General features: G+C 49.2%; 1 protein-coding gene across 3 annotated transcripts in view; it reads right to left on the bottom strand.

The window, feature by feature from the left end:
- Nucleotides 1-1,311: 1,311 nt before the first annotated feature.
- The window catches only part of strbp (spermatid perinuclear RNA binding protein), an 84,745-nt gene continuing 70,824 nt past the window's right edge, over nucleotides 1,312-15,232 (bottom strand). For 2 of the 3 annotated variants that reach the window (XM_069163702.1, XM_069163693.1), the window contains exons 12-19: nucleotides 15,078-15,161; nucleotides 14,231-14,439; nucleotides 13,040-13,192; nucleotides 12,641-12,775; nucleotides 11,891-12,031; nucleotides 11,236-11,365; nucleotides 10,670-10,723; nucleotides 1,312-3,409 (exon numbers count right to left, since the gene is read on the bottom strand). In XM_069163702.1, coding sequence (XP_069019803.1) covers nucleotides 3,315-3,409; nucleotides 10,670-10,723; nucleotides 11,236-11,365; nucleotides 11,891-12,031; nucleotides 12,641-12,775; nucleotides 13,040-13,192; nucleotides 14,231-14,439; nucleotides 15,078-15,161 — 1,001 coding nt within the window. In that variant the 3' untranslated portion in view covers nucleotides 1,312-3,314. Of the gene's footprint in view, nucleotides 3,410-6,311; nucleotides 6,925-10,669; nucleotides 10,724-11,235; nucleotides 11,366-11,890; nucleotides 12,032-12,640; nucleotides 12,776-13,039; nucleotides 13,193-14,230; nucleotides 14,440-15,077; nucleotides 15,162-15,232 lie in introns of those variants that run through there. The other variant, XM_069163711.1, reaches the window with a different exon arrangement.

The following is a 15,232-nucleotide window of genomic DNA, read 5'->3' as shown; positions in this document are numbered from 1 at the left end:
TTTTTTTTTTTTTTTAATTTAAAATGAAGCATCGGGCCGATTCCTCATGTCCGTGTCAGATTAGTAAGAATAAACGGGGGTTTTAGACGGCGGTACGATTTGACCCCCCCCCCCCCCCCGCCCCGCCCCGTAAACACATTTGGGACTTCTGCGCCTCAACTAGGAGATGAAAACTCCCCCAAATAAATGAACCCTCTCTCTCTCTCTCTCTCCGGGCTGTGGATGAGCTCCGTCCTCCGGGTCCCCCCCCCCCCCCCCCCCCCGAGGCTCCCCGGGGGCCCGCCGCCCTTCCTCCCAACGCAGTTGTCCAGCCGACGGGCCGAGAGGACGAGGTCGGCCGTCGGGGCGACTCCTCCCGGCGTGTCCGCTCAGTCTGAGGGGAAATGAAAAGGTCGCTCACTGAGGTATGACCGTCTGCCTTATTAATGTGGGCCATCTGGAGAGAGATGGGGGGAGGGGGGGGGGGTAAGGGGGGGGTAAGAGGAGACTTCTCAGCTGATGGAAAAAAAAAAAAAAAAAAAGGGTCCGTTTCCACGCAGCGAAGCTCCAAGTTGTTCACCTCCACCTGAATTTCACACGGGAACGAAAAAGTCAAGCGGCAAAGCGTCAAAGCGTCGCGTCGCTCCGATCCTCGTCCCGAGGACTTTCGCAGAAGGGCCGACCAGACGCCTTCATCCCTTTAAAGAACCCGGGCCGAGTCGTCTGAGACGTCTCGGCACCAGAACTCAATTTGCGCCGCGACGTCCTCGTATATTCCAGCCGGATATATTTCACATATTCAAACAGGATAAAAGACAAGTTCTCCGCGACGTTTGGATTTCCCGGGACGCTGAAATGATTCAGTGAATAAAAAGTAGGACGGTTTCAGGACCGTATAAAACAGGTCCGAGAGACGAGATTCGCACCCAGCGGGTGCGGTGGACGCCTCGTGGACGCGGAAGTGGACTCCAGCTTGTAATCGCATGTCGTCCAGCCGTGGAAACCGGCGTCCGCGCTCGACCTCGATCGTCGAACGCGAAGTACAACCGGGTGACTGAATTCGCGACATCCTTCCCGCATCCTCAACAAGTTCATCCAACTTCACTGAAGCCGCCAGATTCTTTTCCTCGTCGGCGTCACAACAGAACTCTTTCAATTCGACTTGTCGTCCGGAAAAGCTCCCGCGTGTCCGTCGCCGCTTCCTCGGATGTCATTTTTGCCGAATCAAAGAAAAGCGGAATCGAGGCGAATCGAAGCCCTTTTTTTTTTTTTTGATGCGCAGAGTTCCTGTTCAGATTCAGATTCAGCCCCCCCCCCCCCTCCTCCCCCCCCCCGGCTTGAAGTTTTCGCCGATTTCTGCAATTCGGCCCTAAAAAAAAAAACAATTCAGCAAAATTATGCAAATTGCATTTCAGTATAAGAGAAAAGCTGCCGCAGAACCCCCGGAGGGTCTGATCGGGGACGCGCCGCCGGTCCAATGTTTTCTCCCCCTCGTACCGGATGCCGAATACCCCGTTTGGTCACCGCAATCGGAGGTCGCCCCGACATTAAAACCGCGTCACGGCTGACTGTGACTGGACAACACTGAGCGATTCGCCGCGATTCAATTAACACCAAAAAAAAAAAAAAAAAAAAAAAAAAAAGCTTTACTCTCCTTCGCACAGATTTTCTGGCTCCAGCGGAGGAACCCTCGACCCGAGCTTCAAAAGAAAAAAAATAATAATAATCTTTCCCTGATTCCGACGGTGATAGACTGACTCGAGGTCCCTCGTCTCTGCCTGTGAATAGGTTGTGCTGTATCTGTCCCGTTATGGCACGAGGTCCTTTGACAAAACCGTTTCTGCCACCAGCAGCATCGCTTCCACACAGGAGAGAAAAGCCAGAGAGAGGTGGAGGGCAGGTGTGCGTGTGTGTGTGTGTGTGTGTGCGTGTGTGTGTGTGTGTGTGTGTGTGTGTGTGCGCGTGTGTGTGTGTGTGTGTTGCAGAGAGGTGCAGTAATTGGTGCCAGTGAGCTGTGCTTTTTGGTCCCTATAAGGCGAGCGGGACGGAGCTGATGATTGCTCTGTGTCGATGGTTGTGTGTCCAGTTACGGTTTGAGGGAGGAGCGCGTACATCCGAGCGCACACACACACACGCACGCACACACACACGCACGCACACGCACACACTATTTGTAACAACAGTATTCCCTGCCAGCAGTGGGACTATAGAAAATGTGCTTTCTGACAGGAAAAAAAAAAAGAGTGTGTGTGTGTGTGTGTTTGCGTGTGCGCGGGGGGTGTGTGTGTGTGTGTGTGAGGGGGGGGGGGGGGGATCGGGGTTTAGCGAGTGTGTTCGGTGGCGAGCACCTCCGGTCCGGGCCGTGTAAAGAAACCGCTCCAGAAAGACATCGAGGACAGGAGGGAAAAGTCGGAAGGGAGGAAAGAAGGAAGCATTATTATTCTAACAGCGCAGGTTAACAGGAATACCAAAGATAATATTGCATCTCCTAGAACTAGATTCAATTAGCTCAAGTGTATATAAAATTGGAAGAAAGCTATACTGTGATATTACAGTTACATTTCACCTTTATAATTCTAAAATAATTTATAACAACAATAGTTATACTTTATAGAGTATTTACATAAGTACATCATATATTAATATTATCGTCAACACGTCGTTATAGAAATACACCGTACATATATGTGTATATAGTCATGTTATAGCCACGCGCACGCGCACACGCACACACACACACACACACACACATACAATGAATATACAATCAAATTGAGCTATTGCGATGCTGCGTTGGGTAAAACTCCGTCGGACATTCGCACCTCCTCAGAGTAAGTAAGCTCGAAGGGAGGAGTTCACGTGTATTGCTATAAGAAAGGCCGAGGTTCAGGTTCAAGGCCCGGCCTCGTCACAGTCACAGCCGAACCTCTCTCGTTAAAAACCCGAGTATTGCTTTGCGTGAAGTCGCTCTCCTCCGGTGACGTAATCTGGGGGGGGGGGGGGGGGCGGAGACGAGAGGAAACGAGAGGAGCCCGCGAACTCCCCCCCTCCCCCCTCCCCCCCCGGTCGGCGGCGGGTCGGATGCCTTTTTAACCCGCCTTCGTCGTCGGGGCGCGGGAGGTTCCTCCAGCCGACCGATTTAAAAACAAAACAAGCAAAAAACAAAACTCGGTTCTTGAATCTGTGAATCCGTCGGCCGGGCGTAGAAAAAGCCAGCCCCCCGCTCGGAGGTACGGAGAAACGGGCGCGCGGCCGGGCGCGTCCCCCCCCCCGCCCCTGCGTGTGACGGGACAGGTAAACGGTGAAAGGGGGCGTGTCCATCAGCCCGCTCGCCTCTAGAAATCAGAGAAGAGATCCTGTGGGCCCAGATGGATAATAAACGGAGCGATGGTACGCGGCTGGTAGAAAGGATTGTCAATGAAAAGACCACCTGCAGTGATGAAGAGCAGACACAGAGAGAGAGGAAGAGGAGCGATTAGTGCACGACTCAACATTTTGTACTTCGTGTCCACCTGAATGACGCACACACTTGAAACACTGACGACACCCGGATCGACGTGGGATCGGCCGGGGGCTTCAATCAAAGCAACGTACTTCAACGTTTTGCGAAAATACGCGTCGATCCTTTTGTTGCCCGGAGACGACGGGAAGACGAGGTGAAAAAGATCGGCGTCGCTCTTATCCGGCACGCGTCCACCGAACGTGGAGCTTCGGCCGGGAGACGGTCGCTGCCGCGGTTCTGTCCGGATCCACCGCCGGGCACCCGGAAACACGTCCGGTCGCGGTTTTTTTTTTTTTTTAGCGGACGGGGTACGCGCGGGGACTATTTTATCGGAAGGGAGCGGCGGCCGCCGACTTCTCGGAGTCTCCGCCGGTTGCCTGGTAACCAGACGGTAACGACTGCGCTTCGATTTTTTGTTGTTGTTGTTGTTTTTTTTGACAGATTAACACAAACAAGATGAATGGTCCTACGGGGATGCCGTCAATTTTACGTATAGAAGTCGCTTTTTTTTTTACGCTGAGCTAACCTTAAGAAAGCACATTTTCCAAAATGTTAAAACGATTCTTTTCATCCTTTATTGCTGTTCAAGTCACCAACACACAATAGGAGCTAAAAGAAAATAGTAATTACAAATATTCCCCTTAAGATTTGTGCAGAGATATGGGTCTGGTCACAAATATGTTGGGAGAGAAAATGAGATGAGAGACGGATAAGCCGGTTGTGACAGTAAATGTTGTCCGCGGGGACGTCTTCTTGATGCGCGCTCGTTCAAATTCATTCGACCTAAAACTAGAAAGGAGGACAGAACAAAATACACAAAATCCAACAGGGGGGTGGGGAAGGGGGGAGGGGGGGGGGGATCGTCTTATATTGTGTGAGACTGAAGTCCGGTGGAGACAAATATCATTTTATGCGTTTTATAACAACTCAGTGGAGCTCAACCAACCATTGGACGAGACATCGGGTCCTCCCGTCCAATGGCTGCGCCTCACGGCCGTGAGTGACCACGGCGACGTCGTTAGATGGTTACCACCCGCCGGCCGGGTGACCAAAGGCGTGGCGAAGGACCGGCAAAACCGTCTCGACCCGGCACCGGCCCGTGACTCGCGTGTTGACGGCGCGAGCTCGAGTCTGCTTTGACGACCTTATTCAGCCAGAGAGACGCCACGAAGCCAAACCGGCGAGTCAGCGAGGCACGTCGAGACGAAAGCCGAGGGGGGCTGTCAGCGCTCACGAAGGTCGGCTCGGCCCTCTCAACGCGGCGGGTCACTCTGGCAACTAAAATTGTCGTACGCGTCACGGGAATACATCTCGGAATGAATCAATTTGCTCGGCCGGCTCGGACAAGGAAAGCCGGTTGCGTTGGGACTCGCTTTGTGATTAAACCCCCTCCGGTTCCTCTTATTTTCTGTTGTTGGTACAGAATTGAATTTTTTTTTTTTTTTTTTTTTTTTTACCTGCAATATTAGATCATCTCGCAGTGAATCGTTACGTCACTGCGGTCTAGTCATAGAGGTTAGTTTTGTGCCCAGGTTTCAATGACCTGGTTGATGCTGGTTTGGAGAAAAAAACATGAGCAAACAAAAAAAACCAGCAATGACACTGAAATAATGACACGATAACAACATAAAAACAATGACGGTATTGATCCTCTGTATATGTTTGTGAGATTAATTTAAAATGTTTTTGTTTTTTTCTGATATTATTTTGACACCGATGAATCCGGTTGGAGCGCGCGGTGCATTTCTGCTGCAAAAAAAAAGGGCAGTTCAGTTCTTTCTCCACATCTACAGAAGGCAACGTCGCCGACGGCCGCGGGAAACCCGGCAAATATTAATCCACGCGCGGTAATTGGGATCGTGCAGCTGAACGCAGGACAGCGGATCTAACAGGAGAGTCCCGAATCGATCCTTTATCTTCTCGCCTTTTCCTCTGAATATCTATAAGCCGGAGGTCGAAGGGGTGCGACGGGACGTGCCGAGCTACGCGGAAAGGCTGGAATTCAATCTGCGCGAACGTGTGCGGGCGGAATATTAAAGCTCGGACGTTCAAATAGTCTCAGGTGACGGTATTGCGTGCAGGTTTTAATAAGCGGGTAAATCTGCTCCCCCCCCCGCGACCGCTCTGAAACGTCCAGAGCGAAGCTGGAGGCGCTCCCGCGTCGAGGCCGGAGCCGAGTGCCGGCCGAACATTTTTAATCTCCGCTGCGGTGCCGACACTCTTTGTTTTTGTTTGTTTTTTGGTGACCAATTATTAAGAGTTACACTTAAAGGAAAAAAAAGAAAATGACATTACACATTCGAGCACATATCTTTAGTTTCCACGCGGTTCGGAGGGGAGAGCGACCCTCGTCGTGTTTCGGAGCTGCGGCGCACGGGTTAGGGTTAGACGCCGGGATTTACCGATGTTCCTTAAATGCCTCGCGTGTAAAGCTGGCGCGCAGAAGCCTGCGGTTACTGCAACGAATGCAACCCTTACAGGTATGGGGCCAAATATTAGAGCGAGAAGAGTGAATATAGAGGTAATATTTATCTATTATATATTCATATATTTATCGGAGCTGAATCCGAGTGCGAGTTTATCAAATGTGGACGGGGGCTCCATGCAGAGCCCAAACGTAGCAAAAATGTTTAAATGAAAACGCGCTGTTGTGAACGAAGCCTCGGCGTTCAAATTTGTTTCGGCTTGACGAGGCGTTTTTTTTTTTTTTTGACAGCAGTTCAGTCGGCGCGTTTAAAGCGTGGCAGTTGGGTTACCAGCCCTAATCACGCCCCTATTAGCTGAAAGCCTTTCAATATATATTCAAGATATACAACAGGCACCGTTCAGCTTTTATTGGAGATAAAACTTTATTCATTTTTCAGCATTATTGATTTATTCCTATACATCCTTCACACAGCTCACATTCCTATCGTCTTTTTTTTTATTTTTTACACAGAATATGCGTGTTGTGTGTGTATCATATTGCAAAGGATATCCTCTTCTTAGCAAAGAATGAACAAAAAAAAAATAACAAAAGGCTGATGTATATAATTTAGACTTAAAGGATGAGGTAACAATTCACAGTACAAATACTTCAAGTCTTTCTCTCAAGAACTTAAACCTGCAGTTTTTTTTAATGTTTTTTTTTTTTTTTTCATATTCATAAAAGTTTTTGGAAACAGTAAGAAAACAAAGCAAAAGAGCAAATAAGCGCTTTTACAAATCTTTAGCTCAAGTCCTTAATTCTCTCCCCATCATTGATAGTGTAGAAAAAAAAAAAGAAAGAAAAAAGAAAACAAAAAAACAGACTCAAGTTTCCCTTCTAGAAAAAAAAAAAAAAAAAAAAAAAAAATCTAGGTGCGTCGGGTATGTGTGTCTCCTGTGCTAAAAGAAGTGGTAGTGGGGGACGGGGTAGGCGGGCACTTTCATGACAGGCAACAGAAGCATTCTCTTGGGCAAACCTAGAGGGGAGACACGAGAAGAGCATAGCTCCGCATGAGTCCTGGGCAACAACACAACCAAGAGTTTTCTCTGCTCGCTCCGCTGCACGCTACGCTGCCGCCGGCAGGTCCAAACAAACGCAGAGCGGGACTCCCAGAGAGGAAGGGGGGGGGGCGGGAGAACAGGCGGGAATGTATGCGACGAGGCGACGGCCTTCGTTAGTGGTTAGAGGAGCCCGGGAGGACAGAAACGAGGGCGAAGAGAAAGGAAAGCAAGCGGCGAAAGCGAAGGATTCATTTCAGTTTGGAGCAATTCCGATCATTTCTGTCATTTTGATCGACTCTGACAACGTTGTTTTCGTGACCCAATTAAATTACCGAGATCCGAAACACGGCGGCCGACAGGGCAAAAAAAAAGACACGAGCGGTCGGGCCGATCGGGCAGGTGGTAAACAACCCGGCGGAGATTACGCAACACTTTTTTTTTTGTTGTTGTTGTTTTTTTTGTTTTGAAGTTGCTAAATTACTCATAAATATTGTGTGTAAGCAGCTACTTGCAATAAAGTAAGTCAAAGCTTCTTGTTTTTTTTTTTTTTTTCTCCTAAATTAGCTTGACTAATCGGTTCGTTTGAGCTTCGGGCCACATTCCCAGATCTCAGCAATCGCCCCGACGAGCGCGCTGTTTTTATGAAGCAGAAGTCCGACGTCCAAAACTATAAACTCGCGAACCGGCTGACATAAAGCGGAAGAGTCCTCTGAAAGAGGACGAAGCAAGAGAAGCTGCTGTCCGCACGTCCTGCGATGAATACCGCTGGAAACGAGCCACCGCGGAACAATGCTCCGCGTTGTCGGCCGATGATGCAATGTTCTGTTCTACTTTTGTACTCCTGTAATCTAAAGCTGTGTTGTTGTTGTTGTTGTTGTTGTTGTGATGTAACGTTCTAGAGGTTTGTCCCGCGAGTCCAGCAGCATTCTAGAATGTTCGCCTTGAAGAAATCCCAAAGCAGCGGAGCGGGGCGGAGAAGCGGGAAACACGGCGGAAGCGCGTTTTCCAAAATACGAAGCCCCTCTGTGGCCGACCCGCATACTTTTTAGATTCATGCGCTTCTTTGCCGACGTTTTGGTTCACGTGAACGGCCCGTGTAAAAAAAACAAAAAAAAACAACAACCTCCTAACCCGGTTGCGGCTCACGATGCAACAGCCATCGTACCCACGGGATGTAAAATGAGATCCCAAAAAAAAAAAAAAAAAAAAAATTTCCACTGCAACGGCAGGTAAACATGATATTCGGTCATTTTTGTGTTCCGTCTTGAATGTTTGAGTTGCTGGTCGGGGAATCAACGCGAGAGGCAGAGACAAAAAACTGCCCGCGGTAAAGGCTCATCGCGTATCAAACAACCCCCCCCCCCCCACCCACCCACCCACCCACCCCCCCGCGTCGTTGCAGAGTCCGAGGAGCAGACGTATCCTCCCCAGAAGCTCCGTCTAAATTCCACCTCTCACGTCGGCCTTTTTCAGAGAACGTGAACTGGACTTGACTTCCTACCTACTCGTGGGGGCGGGTGGGTGGGTGGGTGGGGGGGGTGGGGGGTGGTTGCGGCTCGGGTTAAAGCTCAGATCCAGCCGAACTGGCGGTGATCGCCCGCCGGGATACGTGACATTCGCTGACGAGTGACAGGCCAGAGGGGTGCACACGGCGTGCGACGAGTTCTGCATTATCATCGCCACAAGAGACCCAGGACGTTTAATAACTGGTTCACCCGCCGTTGTTTTTCGGCGGCCACTTACCGAAGTGAACTGCCGAATGCTTATTACGTGACGTGGGATAAATAACCACCCGGATACGCCGATGAATGCAGACCGTTTCAGTCAGCCTGCGTGTCACAATAACATGTAAAGAGTGTGTGGTGGAGAGGGGGAGGGGGGTCGAGGGGGGGGGGGGGGGTCGAGGGGGGGGGGCAGGTTAATGAAACACCCCGAACTAACACTCGAGGTCCAGCTCAAACTGAGGTGCACTTGATAATCCGGGCGGTGCTGGGTTCTCTGGGGGGGAGGGGGGGGGGAGCTGGATGTCGGCCCTGGGGCCTCCGACCGGGTTCTCCCGGCACATAAGAGCCATTCAGGCTGCAGGCTGGACAGAGACGAACCTCAACCGTCCACGTGGACGCGCACACTAAACAAGGCTGAGTCTGTGGAGGTAGATGTGACTGTACGCGACGGCGAGACGAAGACCTGCGCTGTCCAAGGTCAAAGACCGGTATTGATTTTAGGCCAGAGATGTACTTGTTTTTAACGATGCATTCGCATGCACACGATGGCTGCCTCGCGTACCCCCCCGGCCCCCCTCACCCCACCGACTCCGATTTGGGAGGTTTGTTAGCGCACGTCCCGCAAACTGTGCGCACAAGTGGACGTAGACCCGGATTCTTAAAAGTGAATCCGAGTGCCTTAAAGTGCCGCTGGCGTCTGGCTCCAACAAAAAAAACGTCAAGAAGTGCTCCTCTCACCAAATCCATTGTGATGTCACGAGTTAAAATCACTTTGGATCAACGTGCCTTCGATCCTTCTGAAATGAGGTATTAATCTAAAAATATATATATATTTTTTTTAAAAAGTATGTTTGAGGGCGTGAATGGTTTCATTGACATACCTGAGGAGCAGTCAGGTGTCCAGACTCGAGGCTTCAAAACAGCAGTTTATAAACTATCGGTTGTGTTGCCGCCCGGCACGTCCCCAAGAAATGAATACGACACGTCCGCAAGATGCAATGTGCGTACGAATTGCAGGTGGAGAACGGGGATGTGACGGGGGTCTCCTGAGAGCGGTGCAGGAAAACATTTACCCGCCTCGACAAGACGCGCTTGTAAAAAAAAAAAAAAAAAAAAAATAGCTGGTGTGAGCTCATATTATCTCTCTAGAAGTTGATTTGCAAACCCGCAAAAATAATTGGAAACGGATCAGAGACTTTTACATCTGTGCGCATCAGAAAATGTTGGAGAAACGTCAGACGGCTGAGTTTTCAACGCATGGTTAAAAAGCAAGTATGTCTCCTCTCAGCCTGCAAAAGTATTTATCTATTTTTGTGTGTGTGCGTGCGTGTGTGTGTGCGTGTGTGTGCGTGTTAGAGCTCAGTAGCAACGATGACATGGGAAACTGTTTGCAGCAGCAACACGACAGGAGCGGCGCTGCGGTGGCAGAGCCGCCCCGCCGCCCCGTCTTTACAGAGAGTCCCACCGAGTTCTGCTAATCTGAACACAACCGAGGATGACGGCGCCAAAGGCAGTTTATCCAGGTTAATGTAACCGGAGCGATCGTATAGGGGAGTCAGACGTGGCGGCGTTCATCGCGATCCGTTTTCCGGGAGATTTTCGGGAAATCGGAGCTGGGGACGGACGGCAGCGCTCCACTGACGGGGCAGCCGTCCGACGGAGCGAAAGACAAACAGGCAGATTAAGAAACAAGGGGAGAGCAAACAATTAGCCAAAGCGAGGATCGAAGCAGGTCAACCGGGAGCCAACAATCAGAGCTTTTCGTATGGGACTGAAATTCCCTGTAAAAAACCCTGAGAGCTGGATCGCACCGGGGTCGGCTTTTGAAGTGCTTTCGAGAGCTCGATGCGGTAAGCAGTGGAGAAGAGAAGCGTCGGAGGTGTAACGTAAACCCGCTGAAGACTCATCGATCTAGCCGCTAATGGTTAGGAAGGGAGGAAGAGGAGGAGGAGGAGGAGGGGAGATGATGAGGAGCGGACAGGGGAGAAGCACGTACCGTACGCAGGAGCAGCTGCTGCAGCGGGGCTGTAGCCGTACGGTGTCCCGAAGCCTGTTGGGGGAAGAGGTCGCAGGGTTTAATTCCGTTCCGCGCTCGCTCCGCCTTTCAGCGTCCTCGGAAACTTCGGACGAGCGTTTTTGGCCGGCCGAACATTAACGTGACGCCCGTCGCCCGTCCTGCAGGCTGCCTGCAGAGGACCTATGAAAGCCTGTGATATTTCTAATACAACCGCGGGGACAACATTGACGTTTGTTTGCCACGGAAAAACGAGCCAGCGGCCTAAGGCAGAGGAAAATGCCAGAACTGTAAAGCCAACAATGAACGGAAATGCCAACTCCGCGCAAACCATCATGCCGGGTCACATGAAATCCTGTCTAATTGCGTACGGTGGTACGAAAGGTAGTCGGAAGGATCGGGTGAAATAGATTTGATTAAGCTGTCCTGTTCTGAGGCGTTTTGCTTTAGCGCGTCAACGTGAAGCGAATATCAGATCTCAATTACTGTTGACTTGACTTAACGGTATGTTGTGGATTAAATAACACGGAACACTACGTTCTCGCTACCTGGCGTGACGTATCCGGGTGCAGCTGCACTGACGAAGGTTCCTCTTGCGAGGGCTGCTCTTCCTCTTCCTCTGGCCACCTGAGCTGCTACTGCTGAGGCTGCTGCTGCCGCGGCCAGAGCTCCTTTAGTCTGAACACACACACACACACACACACACACACACACACACACGCGCACACGCACGCACACGCACACACACACACACACACACACGCACGCACACGCACACACACATACACAGTACATGTTATACGTAATTGTATATTTAAAACAGACACGACATGAAGATGCAGAAGAATAGGGTCCACGGAGGATATGAAATCAAACACACTTATCGAGGATAATGTTCTAATGAATTATGGGTCTCGTTTTTTTTTGCAAATCTGTAAACATTCAGACTTATTGACCAAATAAGTGGAAGAGTGATGATATGATAACTGCAAAGTATTGATCTGCTAAACTTTTAAAATCGTGTTAAACACAGTGTTATTGATTGCTGATGGGTGAACAGAGTAGACACATTTCCCTGCTGCTTTAAAAAAAAAAAAAAAGGGGATTTTAGCTCTGAAAGAGAACATGAAAGAAGCGGTCTGCGATGGTTTTGTTGTTGTTGTCTCGGTGATGCAGTGCCCTCTGAACTGTGTGCTTCCTTACCTGAGGCAATATCTTCTTTTTCTTGTTTGCAGCTGCATTGGGACCAGAGAATAGTTTTTCCAGAGCTGCTAGAGCAGCGCTGGCCTTTGCTACCTTTTTGTTGGGGCCCGCCCCACGAAACTTCTGCCCATCGACCTCCACCTGACACACGCACGCACGCACACACACACACACACACACACACACACACACACACACACACACACGCAAAACGTCGAATATGAATTCAAACGTCTTTCACGATTAGAGTTAGACAAAAGGCAGAATTTGCATCTACTAATCCCCCCCCCCCCCCCACCCCCAGTCTGTTCTCTCATCTTTATTGTCGTTGGAGTCCTTTCTATTAGCAGTCGCTTTTATAATGTCACAATTCGGGGAAAGCCAGCAGTCACGCAGTAATGCTGCCCCAGACCCACGTGTTTATCAGTCATCAGTGACAGGACAGCTTGTTTAGTGATGCCCTGCTGTCACGCAGGCTTGCTAATCAATCAGCAGAGCGATGGAGCGGCCAGGCATGTCGGAAAACAACACACCCCGCAGCGAACAGGCCGCCTCGGCGACCAAGCTGACTGACTGACTGACTGACTGACTGACTAACTAACTGACTCTTCCAGCCTCCTTCTGTTCGTGTGTTTTGGCCACCGCATGTGTCTCCGTTCCCGGCTAAAGTGCGCCGGCCCGCGAGCGCACGCGAGGCTAAAACAATATCCCTCGAAGGTGCACGTGTTTTAGTCTGAGGGAAGCTCTCACCTCCATAACAAAGCGCTTGTCGTGGCTGCCGCCGCTCTCAGAGATGAGCTCGTATTTGAGGCCTCGTCTCTTCTCGTTCAGCTCCATGACAGGATTCTTCCCACTCGCCGTCAGTATGGGACCCTGAGTTCGCACCTGGGGAGGGAAAAGTCATTTAAGCAATTCCATTTTAAAGCACCCTTCATTGCAAAAAAAAAATATATATATATATATGTCACTGGCTTGATGTTGGATTAGCAGAACATGGCAGCAAAGATCGAGCAAGATTTATCAAGGCTTAGATACCGTCACACTGGCTTCCGATTGGGCTTCAGTAGCTTACACTCAAAATTTGTCAGACTTGCACTTAGCATGTGTATCTATGCATTTATTGATTGACACGTGTTTCTCAGTCCTCACCTCCAGTGTGTTGGAGGTGTCCGAGGAGTGTGTTGGGTTATTGCTGGAGTGTGAGGACGTCTCACTCTTCCCCTCACCGTCCGACTTCTCGTCTGAACTCATGGGGTCCAGGTCTGAGTCGAAACCTGTCGGGTAGCCCATCGCCTGGAGGACCTTGAAATATAAAGGAAGGCGTGACATGGCGGACAACAACAACTAAAGCCAAAATTGTGATTTCCTCACTGATAATTCATTTGCTAAATTGCTAAAGTGAGATAGAATTTGCAATAAGAACCTAATTCAACATAAATATATTATTGGCCCTCTGAGTGCGACGGCTTTGTTTTGAGCCGACTATATTAGCGTTCGCAGACAAAAAGTGATGAACAGGCAACAATTTACTGATGTTCCCTAAATGGCTCTCTTCTAAAGGCAGCAAGACCGCAAGACTGCATGACTGCATGCATCGATGGAGCAAGATCTAATGTCATTCACACAATAGTTACATTAAATATATCACAATTCACCGGCTGTATGGATTCGTATGACTCCGCTGTAAGTCCTTGCTGGACACAAAGCAGTAAAGTGGTTGCGAACAATATCCCGGCAGAGGGGAAAAGGACAGTGGCAAGGTTTTGACCCAAATAGATCATTGTGTCACAAATGGCGAACCGGCCAGAAGGAGTGTGTTTGAGAGAAGAGGTGACAAAAAAAAAAAAAAAAAAAAAACTGAGGAGAGGAAAAATAGAGGTCAAAAGGTGGATGAAGAAAAGTGAGTGAGAAGGAGAATAGAAAAAAGGGGAGATATACGGAGAAAGAGCCTTTTATGGGAATGGAGCCGATCGGATTATCCAGCTCTGTGCTCCGGAGAGCCTCTTTTGTTCACAACCACTTTGGGATTACGTGGATTTGCCCACCTCCATCTTTCCTCACACAAACACACATCAATAGGAATACACAGACATAAACATATTTGTCAGATGCACAAAGTTTGGCAGCAGCTGAAGTTTAGAAAGTAAGTTGGGTAGCCCAAAAAATATATATATATTTTTTTTTAGGTTGTTTTTTTTAAAAGTAGATGGTCATTTTTTATTTACCATTACATACATATCCAAATAAGCAGAAACGTAAATCTGTCTAGTGTAGTTATCCATTATTCTCCTGTCAGTTGGACCTGCGCTTCCCTCAGGTTACCTGCATTTGACCTCTTACCTTGACGGCAACGTGGAGCTTGGCGGTCTTCTTGGAGGAGCCAGAGGCTTCATAAATGGTTCCATCCAGGTCCACAGACATGGTGAAGACCGGAGCGTGAACCGGCCCCGACTGGGACAGCAGGCGATACTGCAGCCCCGGCCGGATCTGGTTCAACCGCATCAGAGCGTTCATTGGCTGGTTGGAGTCTATGGCTTTACTGTCCAGGACTGAGGCAAAAAAAAAAAAAAAAAAAAAGTAGATGGGAGATAGTCGCGGTAAAAGGTAGAGCAAATTAGGGAAGATTTAATAAAGGTCTGTAGGGTGTAGCCATTATCTTGCTGGAGTTGGACAGACTGGACAAATTCAGAGATAATGTAGATGATAAATCATACTTTCTAATGGTTTTCAGCACTCTGGCCAGTTGTTTTCATGATGAATAACGGTGCCTTTCTATTTTCTTTCTCCTTAAATCACTTCCCTTCTGTTTGCCGATATCTTGAAATGTCTCTGCTTCCATTAGTTGTGCTTCAGCTTCTCCTTGTATGAAGAAAGAGCTGAGGACGGTCGGGTGGCCTACTAAAATGTTAGCAATCAATTGTATTGATCTGCCTCTGAGGGATGTGAGGAGGGTGAAGGGGAGAGAGGAAGATGGAGAAAAAGAGACAAGGGAGAAGAGAAGCAAAACCTGCGTGCAGACAACAGAATATTACCGAGCGTCGTACTGCTTTGTTTCCGATGGTATTTAATGGGTTCAGTCTTTTCCTTTCCAGCTTTGAAATATCACTGGGGCCAGCTACTGTAAAGAGTGCATAAAGAAGTGATCTGGTAATGGGACTGCTGTTCCTTCTTTTCTGCCTCCTCGTACCTTTCCTCAGATTCCTCTTCATCTTCTTGATGAGGTCCTTGTCGTCCATCGTCCCATCCTCATATGGCCTCTTCAGTCCTAAACCTAAAAGGGAGAGAGGCAGAGAGTTACTAATCGACCGCTGACTAGAAGAGATGTTTTCGTGAACATACACG

This window comes from Embiotoca jacksoni, unplaced genomic scaffold (genome assembly GCF_022577435.1).
Source record: "Embiotoca jacksoni isolate LCO1_2020_lvr unplaced genomic scaffold, fEmbJac1.0.p SCAF_10, whole genome shotgun sequence".
Classification (NCBI taxonomy): Eukaryota; Metazoa; Chordata; class Actinopteri; family Embiotocidae; genus Embiotoca; species Embiotoca jacksoni.
The sequence above is the reverse complement of the archived record's forward strand: the minus strand, read 5'-3'. Positions and strand labels throughout refer to the sequence as shown.